Source organism: Macrotis lagotis, chromosome X, assembly GCF_037893015.1.
Source record: "Macrotis lagotis isolate mMagLag1 chromosome X, bilby.v1.9.chrom.fasta, whole genome shotgun sequence".
NCBI classification, from domain to species: domain Eukaryota; kingdom Metazoa; phylum Chordata; class Mammalia; order Peramelemorphia; family Peramelidae; genus Macrotis; species Macrotis lagotis.
In genome coordinates this window covers 4,799,825-4,816,959 of record NC_133666.1, presented here as the reverse complement: position 1 = coordinate 4,816,959, position 17,135 = coordinate 4,799,825, and the positions used below count along the sequence as shown (strand labels likewise).

At 53.7% G+C, this 17,135-nt stretch overlaps 2 protein-coding genes across 3 annotated transcripts in view; one reads left to right on the top strand and one right to left on the bottom strand.

Moving 5' to 3' along the window:
- Positions 1 to 1,546: 1,546 nt before the first annotated feature.
- LAS1L (LAS1 like ribosome biogenesis factor) lies at positions 1,547 to 13,968 on the bottom strand. Its single transcript, XM_074201564.1, has 13 exons — positions 13,569 to 13,968; positions 10,460 to 10,585; positions 9,631 to 9,700; positions 8,660 to 8,741; positions 8,180 to 8,413; positions 7,740 to 7,786; positions 7,215 to 7,324; positions 6,526 to 6,611; positions 6,080 to 6,286; positions 5,308 to 5,455; positions 4,518 to 4,924; positions 3,727 to 3,883; positions 1,547 to 2,731 (listed from the first exon to the last, which is right to left on the bottom strand). The coding sequence occupies exons 1-13, from the start codon at positions 13,952 to 13,954 to the stop codon at positions 2,641 to 2,643; spliced, it is 2,151 nt and encodes a 716-aa protein (XP_074057665.1). The 5' UTR covers positions 13,955 to 13,968; the 3' UTR covers positions 1,547 to 2,640.
- A 308-nt stretch (positions 13,969 to 14,276) lies between these two features.
- The window catches only part of LOC141497777 (maestro heat-like repeat family member 5), a 117,704-nt gene continuing 114,845 nt past the window's right edge, over positions 14,277 to 17,135 (top strand). For both annotated transcript variants that reach the window (XM_074200589.1, XM_074200588.1), the window contains exon 1: positions 14,277 to 15,088. In XM_074200589.1, the coding sequence (XP_074056690.1) occupies positions 15,075 to 15,088 (14 nt within the window). In that variant the 5' untranslated portion in view covers positions 14,277 to 15,074. The remainder of the gene's footprint in view (positions 15,089 to 17,135) is intronic.

Genomic DNA, 17,135 nt, shown 5'->3' with positions numbered 1-17,135 from the left:
TGGAGGTGTTGGTATGAATGAAGAACAGGATGGGGGTGGGGGGATGGGACGACAAGACAGAGGAAGAAGTGGAATTACAAGAGATCATGATCCAAAAGGGGAAGTTCAGAGCTCATGATCATGGAGGTGATGAACTGGTGGGCGATGGCAAGAACGAGGGTATGGCCATCTGTGTGTGTGTAGCTGAGTTGGGATGGTGAAGTAGGCCATGTGGCAGATGAACAGGTTCAGGACCAGGGCGCTTAGGGTGTTTGAGGAAGCATCTCTGTATAGGTTGAAGTCCCCTCGTGGGAGGACCAGAGTTGGGGAGGAGAACCAGGATCTGAACTCATCCATGAGTGGAGAGCAGTCTGGAGGTCAGTAGGTTATCGGCTACCAGAATTTTGATTGGGTGGTTGACAGGAACTGAGGGAAATTCAGGAGGGGTGATTACTGCATGATGGAGGTAGTGAATGAGTCTGGAAGTGGCCTCAGGGAGCAAGGCAGGACCCGATTCCCCTGCCTCGACCAGTGAATTGGGGAAATGAAAGTGCATCTAGTGCCAGGGAGGCTATGTGGTTGGGAGGGGGGCAGGAAATGGAAAAAGCGCAAAAGGAAGATTCCAGACAAAAAGCAAGTTTGGCGCCTAGTGAAGAGGCATTGCCGAGAGCACAGTGGGCTCTCTAAAGCTGGGCTGCTTTAGAGTGAGTCATCCGAGGAGCGGCGCTGGACTGGAGGGAAAACGAATGTGGGAGCACACAGTGGGTAGTTAGCACGCTTTTTCCGGGGGTTGACGATCACCGGAACTCGGATAGATTGGCCCTCCACCCTAGGAGGAGGAGGAATGTGCCGCTCAATGATGACATCGGGCTCCTCTTCAGGATCGTCTTCCACTTGGATGCAGGCCACCTGGGTTGATGAAATGGTGTTTTCTCCCCATTCCCCAAGCTCAGGAAACTGGTTCGCCACGGAAACGAGTTTCTTCTCTCTCTCCTCTGACTGGAGAACCGGCATGGTGGAAAGGGGTGTCTCTTGTCCCACCTCTGATGTCTTGCCAAACCCCAAACTTGGATTACTCCCACCATCTGCCGACTCTGCATTTATTCCCATGCTGCTGAGAAAATCACAAAACTGTGTTGACTGGGTCATCCACAAATTTGTTACATAATCTCAACTGGGCCCTCACTGTGGCAAGGCAATCCTTCTACGGCTCCCTAAAGGATTCAATACATTGACTGTTTCCAACCTTGGCAACCCTCAAGTCTCCAAAATGCATTTCCAACCTTAGCTGGGAATCTTGTCTCATACTTCACCAAAAGCAAACACACACAAAAAATTGAAGGCAGAATGCCAGGGCTGGGAGAGACTTTAACACACAAAGTCAGAGGTGGGAGAAGAAGGCTTAGAGCCCAATGTTACTTTTCCTGGGTCTGGTGAATCTGCCACAAGACTTCCTCAACTCTTCTCCCTTTTCTTGGCTCAGAACCCCCACCCAAGAAACCTGGGCAAACAACGTTCCCCACCCCCCCACCCCCAGTAACCAGACACTTGCAAGCACACAGTCACATTTAAGTTTTATTCAATGGAAGCGAACAAAGGAGAGAATTTTGAAGAAGCCCCTATTATTCCAATGATATTAATAAATCCCAGATAGGAGAAAACTTCTATCAGGGGCACCTCATCCACCAGCCTGTTCTCACCATGTTGGAAACATGAGTGAGAACAGGGGTATGCTCTTCTCCCCAGCTGCATGCTATGCCTTGGGGCTCCAAAGGGAGGGGATCTACTGGTGAAAGGGTACTAGGGGAGGAGGGGTAGCAGTCAAGCATTAGGGATTTCTGGTGAGGTACAGGTTAGATTCTAACTAAAGAATCTAAACTTGGGGACAGAAGCAGGAGACCCTACAAGGTCCTGGGAAAAGCATTTGGGGTAAAGACCTAGGAATCCCCTTTGCAGCACTGTTCCTGAAGAGGTTGGTCCAAGGGGTCACAATGACATAACACGAAGTTAGAACACAGCACTAAGTAAGTAAGCTAAGTGAGGGATCCCTTCTGCTCTGTAGGTGCTAGACAGTGTGGTGGGCAAGAGTAGGCCCTTCTCTGGGAAACAGAGAAAAAGAAGAAGAGATGGAAACCACCTCCATGGTCAGTGCTCTGCTGGGGTATCAGTATTGACTAGTGGGATCCAAGGCAACAAAAGCCCTGAGATGCTGGGGGGCATGGCCTTCCTTAACGGAAGGAGAAGGTACCAGGGAACACGGCTCAAGATGCTGACAACGTGTCTGCTCAGCCCTGGAGTGCAAGGCCAAGTGCACTGGCTAAGCAGCAGAGGCAGTACTAGACTCCAGGCCTGCTATGGGCCCAGCAGGGAAAGCCCTCAAGTTGAAGTGGAATGACTACTTATCAGGGGCGCTGCTGCAGAGGGGATTCCTGGGCTGGGGGTCCTTTGTAGGCCCCCAACCCAGGCCAGCTCTGGGAGAAACATAGGCCAGCAGGCCTTGTTGCAGAGCAAGGGAAGTAGGGCTTATTTTTTTTCTCCAAAAAAAAAAATCCAACCAACACTAATCAAAGTCAAGCTGAGGTGGGCACCTTGGTTTCCAGTGCTTGTGGGGGAGGGGGAGTGTTTGCACAGAGGGGGAGGGGCACCCTTCCCACCCTGAGGTTAGAACAACTGGATGTTGCCTTTGAGGCTATGTAGCTCATTCTGGGTCCACAGTGGGCCTTCCATGTTGGGGATTCTCAGGTCCAGGGAACTGGGGAGAGAACAGACGCTTCAAGCTTAGGGTGGGGTGGAATGAGGGCCGGACCCAACCCAATTCAAGCTGTCCCAAAGCTGTCCTGAGGTGTGTGTCTCAGGAACCAGAGGGCTAGCTAGCACCTCCTTGGAGGCTAATTCTGGTACCAACTATGAGCCCCAAGGCTGTGTCTTAAGAGATGACAAACAGCAGAGGACTTCAGGAAGACGCATCTGAGCTGACACACAGAAAAGAAAGCCCAAGTGGGGTGACGACCAAAACAATGATCAAAACAGCAATAGGGCCTTGGTTTACACCAATGCACATTGGCCCCTACTCTGCATATTAGCCTCAGAGAGAGCTACTGAGAGGTTAAGTGACTTGCCCACAGTAAGAATGTGTCAAGAGGTGAGACTTGAATCCAGGGCTTCCAGCTCTCTTATGCCACACTGACTCTGCCTCCAACAAGGTCAATCAAAGCGCTAACAGGTGGCCAAGCTCTGACCGCCTGCCATGAACAACCTTGGTCCAAAAGAACAAATGACAAAACGTATTTCCCTCTTCTCAGTAGAGGTGGGGGACTATGGCTAAGGAATGTGGCATATGCTGTCAGACTCAGCTGCTGTGTACATTTGTCTTGACTTTTTCTTTGTTCAATGGGGATGGGGCTGGGGGGACATACTGAGAAATGTCTGTGGTATCAGAATAAATAGAACATGAAAAATAAAATCCTAAACTTTGGAGCTGGCAGGGTCCATCCCAAGGGGGAGGAAAACAAGAAGCCACCATCCAGGTGGGCCCCAGCAAGGCTGGCCTGCCTCTGGCTCCTCCTCCAGGCCATGAGGCCAGCTTCCAGAGGCCCAGGCAACCTTCAGACTTTGGAGGGGTGTGTGGAGGTTGGGGACAGGGAAGGTTGAGTTTCCCATGGAGGAAGCTGGCTCTCTGGTTCTTGGAGAAGCTAGCTGGTTGTTGGCATCAGCAAAGGAAGTGGGGCAAGACACTGGGATACTCACCCAAATGAGGACGAATGGGGCTGGTCATCATCCAGTTCTTGGATCACAGGCTGGTCCAGCACAGATATCAGAGTGTAGTTGTCTACCATCAGCTCATCAGGGTCATCGGTCTGGCCTGGTATCTTTCCCAGGGGCAATTCGCTCCAGTTTATGTCGTCTGAGTTAGAGGGATTAGAGAGCTAAGGAGTCGGAAGTCAATCCCTCCATTTTACAGATTTGGAAACTGAGGCCTAGTCAGGCCAGAGCAAGGCAAGGCAAGGTTGCAGACTCAAGTTGCCATTTCTTACCCCTGACTCCCTTTCTGAACTTCTGGCCCATCTCAGGAAGAGATCTCTCTATGACTGAAGAAGGTCTCTCCTGAAGCCAGCAGCTACCATTGGATATCTGGATCCTTTTCCCTGCCCCACTCCCCACCCCAGCAACCCTGAAGCCCCACCCAGAAATAAGTGCCTGAGAAGCCGAAGCTGAAAGGAGCTCCCCTTTAGCATCTGAGCCAGCATCTGACTGAGGGGCGGGGAGCATTCGATGATGGTGGAGGACAAGAGTGATGATAGTACCTCCCTTGGCCTGCCAGATGCTCTTCTCTACCGTGTCTGGGGGACTGGGCTATTAGCTGCCACCCTCCTCTGGGTCTCACTGAGGAACCTGGGCCAGAGAGATGTTCCTTCCCTCCAGCCCCGCCCCCCTCAGCCTCAGCCCTCCAGAAGGCTGTCCCTCAGGGTGCCACCCTTGCCAGGTAAGCCATCATGGGCTCCAGAGATACTGCCTGGGGCCAAGCCTGGGCCCCTTACCTAAGCACAGCTGCCACGGGGAGCCCTCCAAGCCGGCCTGCTTTTCGGCCAGCATCTCTGGAGTCTCCTTCAGCACGAACTCCCTCACTGGTTCGGGATCCACTTCCATCACTTCAGCTTCAGATGAATCTTCAGACTCGGTCTCTTCCTCCTCCTCCTCCTCTTCCTCCTCCTCCTCTTCCTCCTCTTCTCCGGGTTTGCGATTCTTCTTCTTCTCCATCATGAGAGCCCGTTTCACCTGCCACTGAAGGCTTTCCAGGGTGTAGATAGGCCTATGCAAGGAGGTAGCCCCTTCCCAGGGCTTCACGCTGGGAACGGGATTCCCGCCCTGGGTATAGATGGTGCAGAGACACATGAGCTTCTCCTGCGAATCCAGGGGTAGCTGGGGCTCCATGGCCTTGAGAATCCTGGGTAGAAGGTTGGTGGGACAAAGATATTCAGGTAGTGGCCATCTCGTGGGCTCTCTGCCCCTGCCCTCTATAGGAGAAAGTGTGAGGAGAGCAGGCTCCAAATGCTAGCCCTGGGACTGCCCTGGAGTCAGGTCTTCCCAGCTGACAAAAGGTTCAGGAGAGTCCTTTGGCCCCTTCTCCAATGCACATTTTTACCCTTTCAGTTTGTGAAACTCAGGGTATCCCTGTTAGGAGTTTGAATCCCTAAAACTTAAGTCCAGTGGAGCTAAGACAAGCCCCCATCTATCTCTGTGGGCTTCAGTTCCCCTAGAAAGGAGGAATGGGGAGAGGGGGCTTCCAACTTGTTTATGTGTGTACTGGTGATCCCACTGGGAGCTTACAGTTGGAGCACATGGGGGCTGGCCCAGCAGGTGGCATCCAGGCAGACATCAAGCAACTGGGACCAATTCAGGGAGAATTTGCGAGGTCCCATCTTCCAGCTCTTCCGAACCGCCCTCTGGCTAGAGGTCAGGCGCTTCTGGCAGGGCCCTGAAGGGAGAGAGAGAGAGAGAGAGAGAGAGAGAGAGAGAGAGAGAGAGAGAGAGAGAGAGAGCTCCTGGTACCCACGCCACCCAGAACAAATGCCAGAACCCTTAGCCTCGAAGCCTTTCTATCTGAGGGAATGGCCCTGAAAGGGTAAAACGAAGAGAACCCACCCTACCCAGACACCAAAGATTTTCCCAATCAAACCTTCCATGACTCTTAGTGCTTACATCAGAGAAACCCCAGAGAAACCAAGCCAACATCACACAGCCAAGACCAGGCAAAGGCTGCCCCCACACCTGCCTTGAGCCTTACCCAAAGTTGGCTCTCATTCCTCAGTGGACTGTGCCCTTCCTTCTTGAAGGTCCCTATCTAAGCTCAACTCCCCCAGAGCAAACCGTAGGAAAGGTGTATTTAAGGGAATTCAGCCCCATCTGGATGGGGGTCAGCGGGAATAACTATCCACCTCCTCCATGGGAGTCTGAATTCAGGGGTAGATATCCTCCAGGCCATGCCCCCTGGTACCTGCTTTAAAAGCAGAGTAATGGTGGAAGAGGAAGGACAAGGGGGAGGGAGGTAAAGGGGGGGACAGCAGAGAAGAGGCGATCAGAGCCAGCCTCCAGCCCTCACCAGCAGAGGTATAGACCACCACAAGCTCATTGATCCAGCTGATGAGATAGGCTGGACGGACCCCTGTTTCCCCACAATCTGGAAGGGTTCGGAGCATCTTCTCCAGCAGGTCCTGGATGAATGGGTGACACTGCAAGCCCTTGATGAGAGGCTGCCAGAAGTTGGAGAAGGAGCGTGGCATCAGAAGGCTCACCAGATTCAGGACCTCTAATGGGTACAAAGCAGGAGCAAGACAAACAGAGGGCTGGTCAGCCCAAGGATGACAAGGAACAGTGCAGGGGGTACCCAAACCCCTATACCGTGGCTCCCTTCTTCATCCAGCAGCAGTCTCGGGGGTAGCAAAAGAGAATGCTCTTCCAACAACATCCTGCGAGGGAGTGGGGGGAGGGAGCTCTCCTGCCAGCAGGGGTTGTTGGGTCACTGTCACTGGGCCCACAAGCCCATACCTGTTGGCTGGATCTTCAGGGCTTCTAGCTGCTCAATAGTAGGGATGAGGAAACCTTCATCAAGCAGGGTGTCCACCATATAGCTTCTGCAACAGGGAAAAACCAACACACCAGGCTTGCCAACCTTGGGGGTGAAGGGGGTGGGCCGAGGGTTCCTGTGCAGCCCTGCTGCCTCCACTAGAAGGGGCCAGTCTCTGGGAGGTGACTTCTAAAGAAAGTCCTCTGGGCAAGGGGTCAGGCCCACAGGGGTATGCCCCAAGAGAGGCAATACTCACACAAATCCGTGAAGGAGAACAGAGAAACAACTTGAGTGGCTCAGAGAGGGGGAGGCAGTAGCCCTAGACTACACAGCATGCTTTCACTCCCTGCCTTAGTCAACACCTGAGTCTCTAAAATGAGGCCAATAGACCTGACAGCCTTGGGATGCTCCTTTTGCATCCTGCTCTCCACAGGCTCAGGATCCAGGGTCCTCAGCTGAAGAGGTACCCCCGGGCCCTGGACTGAGTTTCCTTACTTCCAGTTACAAAGGAAGAAAACTGAGCCTCAGCGAGGTCATGCCTTTTGCTTAGGATCACTCTGCTACTAAATGTCAAGGTTTTAACCCCTCAGTTTCCTGATGGGGAAACAGGCAGGGGAGGGAGCACTCAGGATTCACACTTAAGTCCCTGCCTCCCATGCTGCCCCCATACCGGTTCTCCTTGGACAGCTTCTTCAGGCGGCCCACCAGCCGTTCCACCTCGCGGGTAGACTTGGTCCACATCTTCACAGACTTGGGAAGCTGCCTGGAGCGACGCAGCACCTGTTGTTACAGAGAACCCAGTTCAGGGAGCTCGTGGTGGATGAACCCTGGACCCTGGGCCCTGGGCCACAGCCCTCCCCACACAGGAATCGCTCTGCCTGGGAGGCCAAGGCTGGCCCATCACCTATTGCTTTACGTAGGCCTCCAGAAGTAGCCCAAGGGAGAGATCCAAAAGACCCCAACAGACACTAACATCAATCCACTGGCCACAATCCTGTGACCATGAGAGCTGAGTCTGCCCTGTCTAAGCTGACTGAACACAGCACCCAAGGAGCTAGGAACACCCAGCTGTCTAGGTCTTTTCACACATTGGCAGTGGTCAGGACTGCAGCAGGCTCCTCCCTCCTCGAGTGGACTGCTGGACGGCACCTCCCCCAGGAGGCAGCAGGCATCAGGAACAAAGCTTTTTTTTTACCTTAAATTGTTGTTCGCCATAGGACACCAGCAGTTTCCGGATTTTTTCTAAAGAAAGAAAAATGACCAAAGGTCTGACTTCTTATGGTTCTGAGTTTGCTCTGGACAGCTAAGAGCCAAATGGAAAGCTGATGGAAGGAGCCCCTATGCTTGGAGGATCCCCAGCTGTGGAGGGACAGGGACATGCATACACACACTTACATGCACTCCTCCCCACCCACCCACCCACACACACATGCCCTCACTACGGGGTTGCTTGGACTTGTGGTCTTTGTTCCCATTTAACATGAGAAAGAGGGGCTTGCTGAGTCCATGTGACTGGCACTCAAGCTAACATCTCTAGATCTGGAGCTTCCTCCTTCTGTCTCTCGTAGTGTGACCCTGGGCCTCAAGAGTCTCTTGGTTGGCGCCAAGGCTGGGCCTGGGACCTGGGAGTCATACCTTGTAGGTCCCTTTCCTTCTGAGCCTCTTCAGAAAGTGGCTCCTCCTGGGGGGGCTGCTCCTCCTCTTCGACGTCTTCCACTTCCTCCACCACCTCTGCCCCGCTGCCTTCTTCATCCTTTCCCATCTCAATCTCCCGGATTTGCACCCCTGAGTCCCAGGGCTCACCCAAGTTATTCCCCAACTGGCGGCACCAATAAGTCCTACGGAGCCATTCCAAGACAAAGTCACAACCTATTGGGAGCCAGAACAAGAGGGCACTGAATCATCGGTCCCCTACCCAGGGGTGAAGAGCTGCCACCACCCAGCCTCCGAAGGCCAAGCCCAGCCAGGAGAAATGCTTTCCAGGCCTACATTCTCCTTAGTGCTAGTTGCACGAGCAAGTCTTTAAGTCTTCTCGTCTCCAGAAAGGAACAAGAGCAGACCCTCTTCTTGCTGTTCTCCCAAAGCCAGGAAGACTCCAAGCCTAGTCCCACTTACCTCTTCTGCAAGTACTCAATCTGGGGAGGTTCCTGTGAGTCAGATTGTGGCGAAGGTTCACAACCCACTCGGGTATGTGCATCTGTGGTGGGGAGAGAGAAGAAGAGATGCAAGAGAGAGGAAGGAGAGAGGAGGGAGAGGACACAGCAACAGGGAGATCACAGACACAGTGCAGAAAGGCTCAGATGCTCACCGGGCCCAGGCCCACCTCTATAGGAGCCTGGGGGCACCACCCAGCTATTTACAGGCTACTGTGTCCACTGGGGACAGGGCACCTGCTGGGGCTTTGTGGTTCTCTCCCGCTGGTGAGACCACGAAACCTTACTTCTTTCATTACTTTCCAGCAGCCCCTGGATGGGGCTGGTGCCCACTTGAGGAGGGAGGAGCCTGCTGCAGTCCTGACCATTGCCAATGTGTGAAAAGACCTAGATGACTGGCAGTCCCTAACTTCTTGGTGCTGTGGACAGTTGGCTTAGACAGGGCAGACTCAGCTCTCGTGGTCACAGGATCGTGGCTGAGGGATTGGTGTTAGTGCCCATTGGGGTCTTTTGGATCTCTCCCACGGGCTACTTCTGGAGGCCTAAATAAGGTAAGAAGGCTCCACTGGAAGCTAGGATGCCTGTGTCTTCATTGAGCTTGTTTCCATAGTTGTCCAGAAGTGATCTGCAAGCTTCTTCCAAGTAATTTTGGATTCTTGAACCCAGAGCAGTGGATGGGGAAGGTAGGGAATAGGGAGGGAGGTTTGGGGTTCATCATAAGGATGAACTTCTAAGCAGTAAGAACTATTCCTGACTTTAATGGGCATGAGCTCCTGCCCTTGTTCACATCAAGGAGCTTAGAGAAAGGACCCTAGCCTAAGGCAGCTTTGCTCGGAGACCTTTCCAACTTTCCTGTTCTCAATTTCTCTGATACCCCCATGTCAGCCCTGGCCCAGAGAGACGGTTGTAAGGGACTTGGGGCACGACACCTACCTCATGGGCCAGGCGTCTCAGAGGAATGTTGATGAGCTTCTGCTTTGGCTCAGTGATAAGATTCACAAACCTGGGGGTGGGAGAGAGGATGCCATGATCAGACTTGTGATTTAGTCCAATCATTTCAGTTGCTGTGGAAAAGATGGACTAAAGAGGGGCCAGATCATTTCGCAGGCTCCTGCAATAGACTATGTGGGAGAGGATGAGGGGCCAGATCACAGGAGGGGAGAAGAGAGAAGTGAGATGACTCAGTGGCTTAGCAAGTATGAACCAGGTTGGGCAGGAAGAGGGGAGCTCTAGTCTGACCAAACTGGAGATGGAAGGTTGTGTTCAGAGATCGTACTGACAGCTAAGAGGACCTTGGGGGACAACCACAGTTAGGAGGAGTGACTGGGGGGGCTCCCCAGTAGACAGCAGGGTCATGTATCCAGGAGAAAGAAGTGGTGGGATAGATAACAGTGTAAGGGTGCCCAGGACAAAGGATGCAGCCTGAGAGGGGGCATTGGGTTTGTGGGAACTTTGGAGAGAGAGAATGAGACCTAATCATATTATAAAGGGGTAAAAAGTGAGAGATGTGCCACTAGGGTTTCTGGGAGTTGTCAGTGAAAAGGAGAGCATCTTAAGAGGAACCCAGTGAGGGTCTGAAGGGGAGATCTATGTTTGTCAGTACTAGGGAAGGATGAGTGAGAAAAGATGCGTCCTGGAGGGGCAGTGAATTGGTCAAAGCCATATAGACAGGAAGCAGTTGGGAACGCCAAGTCTCTCACCAATGCCTGCTGTTCTGGAAAATCTCTGGGGAAGAGGGTTTGGGGCTGCACCCCAAGCTTACCTGACCAGGGCCATCCCATAGAGGAGCACGAGCTCCTGGGACCCCAAGGCAGAGGTCCCATCCAGAAGTTTGCAAAGCACTAGATCAGTTGTGCAGGCTACGGCCAGAGGGAGGTTGTTGCTGCACCTGAAAGGGTAGAATGGATTAGAACAGACCCCCCTCCCTAGGGGATGACACTCCCTCCCCCTCCCTGGGAAAAGCTAAATGCAGTCAAAATGCAGTCAAAGGCAACAGAGGTAATTATCCCTTGCTCTCCAGAAGGGGAGCCAGAGAGGTGATGAGCTAGGACTGCGGCAGAGATCCTTGGTTGCCCAGCAACCCTTGGTTACCTAGAGACCCCACTGCAGATCAGGGATTAGAGCAGAGAGAAAGAACAAATGTGGGGGTGGAGGGCTCTGCAGATGGGCACAGGGAAGGGAGGCTGCCTTTGTAATCCAAACTGCCAGTCCCCAAGAGCTGCAGGACTCTGGACCAGTGGCTGCCCCTTGGGGGCCCCCGTGTAGCCATTCTCTGGACAGTCCTGCTTTGTAAATCAAGGGGCTGAGCCCACACCATTTCTAAGGTTCCAGGTCCAATCTGTCCTTGTCTCTCCGAAGACTATTCCTCAGACAAGTCTGTACCAGCCGAGTCAATGACCCTTCAAAGGCACTATCATATATCTTTGGCCACTGAGATCAGCGTTTGACAGGATCTCCAAAGCCAGAGGGGAAAACAGAGGCTCAGAGATGACCCTTCTAAGCCCAAGGCTTACTAGCAAGTGAGCGAATATCAGAGGTAGGGCAGGTAAAAGAGCCATCCATCGTTCTGTCACCTCCCCAAGTTTCCTAGGCTTAGCCCCTGGCCACACCCCTCAAGAGAATGGGAGCTGCTTTTCTTTTTCACCCAGGTTAGGAAATCTTTTGGAATGCCCAGGTGATTAGATGGCACCATTTGTCACACCAAATGGGGGTGAGACCATTTACCAAGATGTCATCATTTTGGGTGTGGGAAGGGGAGAAATAAGGTCTAGGAATGAGAAGTGTTCATGGTCACCAATGTTATGATCAAAAGAGGTGAGACTTGAAGCCAGGTCTCTGTGTACTGTACCACGCTGGCTTTGTACAGAGGATTTCCCCAGAGTTGGAGAACCCTCCTCTTCATCTTTGCCTTGCGCAATCCCCAGGTGCTTCTGCAGTTGTTAGCAGCGTGATGGGCATAGAGCTGACCCTGGATTGAGGGTTCAGTCTGCCTCTGAGACTTTCTAATTGTCTGATCCTTGTAAAGTCATTCAATCACTCTGAACCTCAGTTTCCCTGTCTACAATCTTTAATGAGAAGCTCATAAAGAGCTTTGGAAACTCAAGAAATGTGAGCTTTTACAGAGTGTCCCCATAATCTTAGTGCAGTTGTATGCTTTGATGGCTCACAGCTGCACTGAGACTTCCGGGACACCCTTTCACTGTAGCTAATTATGGGAACCTGCTGCCTCCCCAGACAGAATATCGAGTATTGGAGCTAAGAGACTGTTTGGGTTTTGTCTTTGCCATCTGGCCTTAAGAGAAAGAAAGTCTGCTACACCCAGTTTGGAGGACGACAGGGGTACAAATGGCAATCTTTGTGCCTTCCTATTTGTGCCTGAGCCTGGGCATCCTTTGGCTATTCCCTGCCCCTGGCGGTGTAATGTCTTCCCCAGAAGAGGGGCTACCTTGTTCTCATCTGGGTTTCCTAGGGGCTTAATCAGCACTTATTGAATGACTCAAGTCTCCTGCAGCTCCAGGCCCTGTGTGTGGCCTATTTGTGGCCTCAGTTCCTTTTTGGCTGTGCAGCTCGGATGCGGTGGGTAACCTGGGCCAAGGCCTTGCCCCTGCCTGGCCTTGCCCCTCTCTCTTCTGGCAAACAGGGGGTGGGAAGCCCCTTCCACCAGCTGCAGTAGTAGAACAGCAGCATTTTTCTTTAGGGATTCGTTTTGTGTAGAGTTAGGTGGGGGGGGGATTCTATAGGGGATGGTGGGGTGGGGCAGTGCCCATTGTGCATTGCCCATTGCCGCACTGCAGGTGCTGGCAGGATCCGTTTGTCCTGTGAGCTGGGCAGAAGAAAGGGGGAGGCGGGCCCTCAGGCAGGGACCAATCCAGGATTTCAGGAGTCCTTCAAAGCCTCCCCACCTGTTGTGGGGGAGGCTTCTTTGTCTTCGATTTGGGGGGTCCGGGTTAGATTGCGGGCTAGGGGTGGTGCCACGTGAGTGGGAGGAGGGGGATGGAGGAGAGGGTAGGGGCTGGGCGGGGATGACATAAGAGGCCTTTTTGGAGCATGCGGGGTACAAGGCGCACTGCGGCAAGGCCGATGCCAGTGGGGCTCAGGGCGGGTGGAACAAAGGAGGGGGCAGGCCCTCTGGCAGGGTGTGCTCCCCAACATCCTCGGTGGGGGGGAAGGGGCAGGGGGAAGCTTCTTTGTCTCCGCTTGGAGTGTCGGGGTGGGGGGGAGGCAGGGGAAGAGAGGAGGGGAGTCAGGAGGGGGAGGGGTTGCGCGGGGATGACATAAGAGGCGCTTTCGGGGCATGCGGGGTGCCAGGCGCACTGCGGCACAGTGGCATTGCTGAGACTGGGGGCGGGGGGCTGCAGCATCCTATGGGCTGAGTGGGACCAAGATGGGGGGAGGGCGAGAGCTGAGGCGGCGACCAATGAGAAAGAAGCAGCCATGCACACCCCTGCAGTCGCGGGTGGGGGGGGGGCTTCTTTGTCTCCATTTTGGGGGTTCGGTCCACGAGAAATGCCAAGGCCCAGGAGGGCGGGGGGGGAGGGGGAGAGCTGGGCCAAGATGACAGAGGGCTGCTTTCGGAGCATGCGGGGTAGAGACTCCGCATTGCGGAGCCAGGCATTTGTCCCGCGGGCCGGGTGGGACCAAGCGCGGGGCGGGGCCCCCCCCCCCCCATGTGCTCGGCTGGATGGGGCGCTGGGCTTCCCCTGCTGGGGGTCTGCCGGCGGCTCGGAGAGGAAAGGCCGGCCCGAGGGGCAGCGGGTCTCCCGGAAGGGCGCGGAGCCTCGGGCAGGGGCAGAGCAAGCCCCCCCGGCCCGCGGCGCGGCCCCCGTGCCAGCCCCGTCCCCCCCCCCCGCCCGCGGCGTGGCCCCGCTCACCTGCTCTTCCAGGCGGACACTCGGTTGAGCGCGTGGCGCTGCAGCTCGGGGTCCGAGCAGAACAGGTAGACCATGACCTGCTCCCACTCGGTCTTGCTGCGCCAGGCCACCACGCTGCGGCCGGCCGCCGGCACGCTCTCCCCCTTGGGCTCGGCGGCCGCAGGGCTCGGCTCCCGCTGCTTGGCGCGCCGCCAGAAGGCCCCGCGGGGCGCCGGGGCTCCCGGGGCGCCCTCGTTCCCCTCCTGCATGCTAGCCAGCGCGCTAGCCGTCAGCAGCCGGTTGACCCAGGGCGGGACGACGCCGCGCTCAGTCCAGGGCAGCGCGGCCTCGGGCCTGGCCACGCCCCGCCGCCGCCGCCGCCTCCCGCGCTGCACTCGGAGCAGCATTTGGCTCCGCACGCCCCGCCTCTGCGGCGGCTCTGAGCTGGGCGCCGCGCTCGGCTCTGCGCTCGGCCTGGGCGGGAGCCGCCGTCCCCACCTCCGGCCCAGCGGCCTCCGCCAATGAGCGCCGAGGCCCGAAGCCACGCCCCCCCGCCGGGCGGAGCCCGCGGGCCGGGGCGCTGGTGCGCTGGCTGCGCTCCTCGGTGCGGCCCGGTGCCGACCGAGCTCGACCTCCCCACTGGGCCACCTGAAACTTGGCACTCCCCTTGCACGGAAAAGGGAGCGGCCCTGCGGGGCCCCTCCCGCCTTGCCCAGACTCTGCCCTTGCACCTCCGCATCACACAAAGCCCTCTAGCCCTCAGTGTGCGGCCCTCCCCCTCTAGGAAACTTCCGTGGGCCGTCATTGCCGCTTCTGGGCTCCCGAATGGAAAGGTCCCACGGGTGGCATTCCCTCGTCTGGGCCAAAGATGGAACAAACTCCATGTCTCTTGCCCCAACCTCCCTACCCTTCTGCCATCTTGTCACTCCAATGGTCTTGCAGCCATCTTGAATGACAGGTCCGGCGGACATCCCGAATGGGATGTCCGATACCTCTGGTGGACAGCGCGAATCGGATATTGCGTACATCGAGTTGCCATGCTGAATGGCGTGTCAGCTTTACAGCTTGCATTGGACGTCCGGCATGTCCGGCGGACATCTTGAATTGAATATCCGATTAGCGGTCTTCAGTTGGATTTCCATTAGACGTCTTCAGTCGCATTTCCGGTTAGAGGTCTTGAACTGGACTTCCGGTAGACGTCTTGAATCGCATTTCTGGTTAGACGTCTCGAATCACATATCCGGTTAGGCCTCTTGAATCGCATTTCCGGTTAGACGTCTCGAATCGCATTTCCAGTAGACGTCATGAATCGGATTTCCGGTAGACATCTTGAATCGCATTTCCAGTAGACGTCATGAATCGGATTTCCGGTAGACATCTTGAATCGGATTTCCGGTAGACGTCTCGAACAGTTCCACGTCTTTCGATGTCCCGGCCGATATCTTCAATTACCTGACCAGTCGATGTCCAATAGACATCTTAAACGGCATTAGGTGGTCGTATTAATAGAACACTGGGTGTGGAGTCATGAAGAAGCTTCGGTGAGTTTAAATCCTCTCTCAAATAACATACTAATTCTGTGACCCTACACAAATTACTTGATCCCGTTTGCCTCCATTTCACCTCTAATGTGAACTGCAGAAGGAAAAGGCATCAGGATTTTTCTTAAGAGAACCCCAAGGGTGGTTAGATGGCGCAGTGGATACACCACTGCCCTGGGAGTCAGGATTACCTGAACTCAAATCCGGCCTCAGACACTCAACACTTAATAATTACCTCTCCCTGTGGCCTTGGGCAAGCCATTTAAACCCATGTGCCTTGCAAAAACCTAAAAAAAAAAAAGAGAGAGAGAGAGATCCCCAAAGTCAAATGACAACTAGACCAACTGAACAAAATAACTTAAACTCAATTGGTCTAAAACTGAAACCCAGCATCTTTGCCTTTGAACCTTCCTTGCCTCCTACCTTTCCTACTACTGTAAAGGACACCACCTCCCTCCCAATCCCTGTGGATCTCAACTTGGGTAGTTGTACTGGAATCCTCACTATCTCTCACTTCCCCACATCCGCTGTTTCCAAATCCTGCCACTTTTGCCTTTGCAGCTCACCTCTGACCACCCCCACTCTAGTGTGGCCCTTATCACCACACAGCTACACTGTTACAATAGCCTGATGGAGGAGGAAGACATTATCTGCCTGCTTCAAGTCTTTCCAGAATCCCATTCATCCTTTATAGGAAACCAAAGTCATTGTCCTAAAGTGTGGCCACCCCTATTCAATCAACTCGTGTCTCCCTATTGCCTCCAGAATCAAATACAAAATGCTATTGGGCATTCAGAGCCCTTCATCACCCAGCCTCCTCCTACCTTTCCAGTCTTCTTACCCCTTAGTCCCCCCATACATAAACTTGGGATCAGGGACCCTAGCCTCCAGACTTTCACACACAAACCCCTCCATCTCTCACCTCCTACAGGCATTCTGGCCATCATGCCCAAAGCTTGGAATGCTCTCCCTCCTCCACACTGACCCCTGACCTCCCTGACTTCCTTTAAATTCCATCTAAAATGCCAAAGTTTACAAAAACCCCTCACCACCCTTTTTTATTCTTGGGCTTTACCTCTGCTCTTTATTTCCTCTTTATCCTGTATATGACTTGTTTCTATATATTTATTTACATATTGTCTCCTTCATTAGGACTGGAAATCAGTGGTCTCAGAGGACCCTGCCAGGTCTATGTCTAGAATCCTTTCTGTGATCTTAGAGCAGTCACTTCAACTCCCTAGGCCTCAATTTGCTGTTCTATAAAATGGAGGAGGTTACCCTAAATTGCTTCTGATTTCCCACCTAGCTTTAACATTCCATGTTCTAAGGTCCCCTCAGCTGTGACATTGCTTGTTTTTAGTCCCCTCTCTACTCTGACATTCAGTGTTCTTTTTTTTTTAGGTTTTTTTTTTTTTTACAAGGCAAATGGGGTTAAGTGGCTTGCCCAAGGCCACACGGCTAGGTAATTATTAAGTGTCTGAGACCCGAATTTGAACCCAGGTGCTCCTGACTCCAGGGCCGGGGCTTTATCCACTACGCCACCTAGCCGCCCCAACATTCAGTGTTCTTAAGACTCTTCTTACTTTCAGATTTTTTTATTCTAAACCACCCAACTTTATATTCTGTGTTCTGATGTCTTCCCCAGCTCTCACATTCTCCTGACATCCCAGCATTTCTCATAAAGTCCCTTTGACCTCTGAACTTCTGGATCCTAAGGTCCCTTTCCAGCTCTGAAGTTGTGCATTCCAAGATTCCTCTCAGTTGTAATATTTTCCAGTTTAAATTTCCTCCCTGTTCTTATATCCTCGCTAAGATGCCTTGCAACTGACAGTCTCTATTAAAAGTCCCTCTCAGGGGGCAGCTAGGTGGTGCAGTGGATAAAGCCCCGGCCCTGGACTCAGGAGTACCTGGGTTCAAATCTGACCTCAGACACTTAATAATTACCTAGCTGTGTGGCCTTGGGCAAGCCACTTAACCCCATTGCCTTGAAAAATCTAAAAAAAAAAAAGCAAATGAGAGACAATTTTGGGAGGAACTGAGATAGGTC

Bases quoted from the DNA above. Each gene is read 5' to 3' on its own strand.
- LAS1L (XM_074201564.1), bottom strand. From the start codon at position 13,954: ATGCTGCTCCGAGTGCAGCGCGGGAGGCGGCGGCGGCGGCGGGGCGTG. The intron at 4,925-5,307 runs GTAAGCTCCCAG...CCTTCTACCCAG, and splicing joins AGCCCCCATGTGCTCCAACT to GATTCTCAAGGCCATGGAGC. The intron at 2,732-3,726 runs GTGAGTATCCCA...TTCTCTCCCCAG, and splicing joins CCCCATTCGTCCTCATTTGG to TTCCCTGGACCTGAGAATCC.